Below are 3,778 nucleotides of genomic sequence, written 5' to 3' on the forward strand. Positions count from 1 at the left end.
TTTGCAACGAATTTGGGTGTCACATTAGGTCACGTCATGCGTGCGCTGCGCGTGCGATCTTCTGGGACGAGAAATATCTGGGGTCATCGCTAAGATCGATAAAAGTATTTTAAAACTGGCTTGGCGACGGATGATTCGCAGCCTCGCCAATCGCGATGACACTTGCTACAATGTAGAGACATCATTCTTTAGGAAAAGTTCTGCCGATGTGAAGGCGCAAAGAAAATAAATGAAAATTCTGCGCATGCTTGCGATGAATCCGTAATTCGTCATGTACGAACAGACTTTTGGGAGAAGACCGAACGAGGAATGTAGGCGAGAAATGATCGATGGTGAGCGGATCGACAGTGGAGATAGACGACCTTGTCTTGATGTGCAATTGATCGACAAGTCGATGCAGCCTTTCTGCATCCGCTGGGTGGACAAGGTCATAGAGGTTGTGGCCCTTTAGCTCGTTCGAGCCAAGGTTCAGCACACTGAACGATTCCTCACTGACGCGCAGGCACTCGAGGTGCAGCGTACAAATTCAAGTAACCGTGGTCAATCCTTGCTTCAAATGACCTGACGAACAATTGCTCGGTATTTGCGGTTGCCACCAGGTTGGTATGTCCCAGTATCGTTGAAAAATCCCTACCAGCATGGCATGCTGCGTTTCTGAGTTCTCTCAGTGTGATGAGAAGTCTGCCTTTGATATGTTCTGGTCGGGAATTGCGAGTTGTCGTGGACCTCTTGATCCTGTTGAATCTATAATGCCACAACATTATCGAGACGCGCCCCTGTGATGAGAATTGGGACGCCTGCTTTAAATCTGGCCTTGATTATTGACCTGCATCATGCAGGCGAAAGCGACGATGGAAACGCTGCGCATCCGTTGAGGTAGTGAGCAGATAACCTGATCCGCATGATTTCAGACCGACATTCAGGCTCAGCGAGAAGCTTGATCAACTCGAATATCGACGAATGTGTGGCAATATGAGGAAATGTGGAAGTTGGCTCTTTTTGAGAGTTCCTCCACGAGATCTAAGACGCCAACACTGCGCGAGAGCTCAATAGCACGGAGGATCATATGTGGACCGAGAAAAGTCACCTGGCTCCGAGCTCTGAATCTTTCCACGACCCAAAATCTAAATTAGCGTTTATAATCGCTTTGCAGAACGCTTCTCGGGCAGAAGCCGAGGACGACAATACAGGAAGGTTTGATGATACACTGCTCAATATTCTCCGCGACTCTGTTTCTTCAACTCCCAAGTACAGCCCGTCAAGTACAGCCCGTCACAAACGCAAAACATCTGTCAATCACGCCTCGTCTACTTTCTTACTAGAGAAGTTCAACTTTTCGCTCAGAAATCAACCTTCAGCGCTGCGTAAGGCGAAAAAGGTCCGACTCCTTTAAACTCATTTCGATTCTACAGCAAAAGGGATTGCATCATATTCTGATGAAGAAGAGCTCTCGACTTGAGCCCTAGGCCACCGACTGAACCTTAGAGCACTGCACAGCAGACAGAAAAACGAATGTACAATATTGGAACTACAGCTTCTTACTACACGAAAGATGATGCTGGTAGGGATCTGGGTCGATCGTTCATTGTGGTTGACGAGAAGCAACTTGCTTGTTCGAGCGATAACGAGAATCAAGGAAAAGCCTTGTCGTAATTGCTTTGTATCTAGCATTCGGTGCTTAAATAATTTTAACTCTCAAAGACAGCTCGTCTCTAAGTATTGCTTGGTATAAACGTAATTTCATTGTTTCTTCATTTACTCTCTTAACCTCCATCTTCGAATGTGGTTGCAAACTTTTCTTGACCTCAGCAGAATGAGTCGTTCGTTGCCATGGGACCCGCCTTTTATCTTACCGGAGCGTGTCGTTGCCAGTCCTACTGGACTCGTTGGCTGCAGTCTCCATCTTTAGCATGCTTACAGTCCTCAACAAGCCTCTCAAGGGACTAGGATACGTGCAAAATGAAAATGAAAATAAAGCCAAGCCTCTGTTTGTGTGAACGCGATGCGCGACCGTAGATGTATCATCGATAGCGAGACTATGCCACCGATTCAGAGCACAAGAGCCTTGACATGAGCTATGCGAGTGACTAATTTCCGCTTCGTGATTGATGACAGACAGGCTTCTTCTTCCTACATCGATTCGGAGCGATTCATTATTTGGGATATTTGTAGAGGAGTAGGACTATTGCTCAATGCAATCACGACTTGTAAAACATGACTGCGTACCATCACGAATGCTACGCCGTGATCGCACTGCTCAACTTTGCGCGTTTTGCGCTTACTTAGACGTGCGGCACTTTCACAGTCGTCTTTCGGGGCTTGCACGGCTTCAATAAGTGCAAGACAGCGCTCACTTTTCTCTCGTGTCTGCTCGACGTACGTCGGCCAAGCTTAAGGTTTGTTTTAGGAAGAGCACATAAATTATCGTCGCTGGGGCGCGCGTGTGTCACGGCTATCCAAGAATGGGCTGCCGCTTCATTATGTCGGAAATGGGTTCTACTGGCCGTGTCATCAAATACTTCCGCATTAACCTCGCCCTAGAATCGGCACTGGAACATGACGCTCCGATTGTCGTGTCTGATCTTCTTTCAATGGATCAATATTGAAGGATCTGCAGTAGCATTTTTTCGATGCAAAGATTGCAATTTTCAACACCATCCTCATCATCGTATCGAGAGACGTGAATGCTTTGTCAGAATCTTCAGAAAAGAACAAAAAGTCGCCACCGCAATGCAGCAATGAGCAGCAACTTCAGCTTCGTCGGTCACCAAGCGCCGCTATCGGAGGCAAAGCATCGAAGACCAAGCTTATATGCGTCTGTTGAGCTGGTAAGGTGAAGAGCCGCTCCAACTTGAGGTCAAGACCATATGCTCCTGTTGCACGCAGAGAAGGATCATCAAAACGTCGGACATGCTCACATTGTCTGTAATTAGACTCGAGATGGCACGGCATTAGTCTTCCAAAAAAAGTCCTTGCAGCACGCGGTCCTTGTGTGCCAACTTCCTAAGAAAGGAAGCGAAAATAGGTATATAACGACACATTTGTCGGACGATGCCCTACTTTTAGCACCTGTCCTTCAGCCTTCACCATGCAATTGTTCTCTCTCTCTCTCCAGCATCTACATCCTCGCAACGCTGTTTGCTCTAGGTGCTGCCTTTCCAGCTGAACGACGCCAATGCACAATCGGAAGACGTTACTTTATGGAGCGGGATACGCCGTGCACCACCGATGCAGATTGTATCGCATTCAGGCCCAGCGGTGTATGTTGCACGCAGGACATAATTGACAATGACCCATTCGTTCTTTGTGCGCAAAATGACGTCGGTAAGTTATGTAATTCATTCTGCGACTCGCGAGTTGTACTAAATTCTGACCGTCTTAGGACTCTGCGTACGACAAGATGGCGCCGGCTGCTAGACAACGTTGAAAACTTTTTGCGATTCAAATAGTAATCTTATGCTTTCATGCTTACTTGTGGTGTCAAGGTTGTAGTGAACATTTCTGCTAATGTTTAAAGCGTGACAACACGACCATTCTTGTCGGGAATATGCACGGCTTTTGGAGTCACCCCATTACTTTAAAAAGTCGGAAGATCAGGTGCAGAATCATAAAACCGTGGTTTAAAACGAAACAAACTTGATTCGAAAGTGCGGAACGAGGATTACCCGGTCTATAGAGCGAAGAAAGAGGGGTTGGCGCGTTGTAGTAGCTGTTGTAAGACCAAAAATGAAAAGCACCCTTCTTAAAGTAAAGTATGTGAAAGAGAAGTAAAACTTGG

General features: G+C 46.7%; 2 protein-coding genes across 2 annotated transcripts; both read left to right on the plus strand.

The window, feature by feature from the left end:
* The first annotated feature begins 242 nt into the window (after positions 1–242).
* Positions 243–819, plus strand: FA10DRAFT_270223 (hypothetical protein). The gene has a single exon (XM_025523045.1). The coding sequence runs from the start codon at positions 272–274 to the stop codon at positions 449–451; it is 180 nt and encodes a 59-aa protein (XP_025373650.1). The 5' UTR covers positions 243–271; the 3' UTR covers positions 452–819.
* A 2,254-nt stretch (positions 820–3,073) lies between these two features.
* FA10DRAFT_304950 (hypothetical protein) lies at positions 3,074–3,480 on the plus strand. The gene is made up of 2 exons (XM_025525418.1): positions 3,074–3,324; positions 3,383–3,480. Exons 1-2 carry the CDS (start codon positions 3,201–3,203, stop codon positions 3,415–3,417), a joined length of 159 nt encoding a protein of 52 aa, XP_025373651.1. The 5' UTR covers positions 3,074–3,200; the 3' UTR covers positions 3,418–3,480.
* The last annotated feature ends 298 nt before the right edge of the window (positions 3,481–3,778 follow it).

Source organism: Acaromyces ingoldii (assembly GCF_003144295.1).
Source record: "Acaromyces ingoldii strain MCA 4198 unplaced genomic scaffold FA10scaffold_15, whole genome shotgun sequence".
Lineage (NCBI taxonomy): Eukaryota > Fungi > Basidiomycota > Exobasidiomycetes > Exobasidiales > Cryptobasidiaceae > Acaromyces > Acaromyces ingoldii.

Coding starts and splice junctions, on each gene's coding strand:
- FA10DRAFT_304950 (XM_025525418.1), top strand. CDS start 3,201: ATGGAGCGGGATACGCCGTGCACCACCGATGCAGATTGTATCGCATTC. Junction 3,325..3,382: donor TTGTGCGCAAAATGACGTCG/GTAAGTTATGTA, acceptor TGACCGTCTTAG/GACTCTGCGTACGACAAGAT.
- FA10DRAFT_270223 (XM_025523045.1), top strand. CDS start 272: ATGTACGAACAGACTTTTGGGAGAAGACCGAACGAGGAATGTAGGCGA.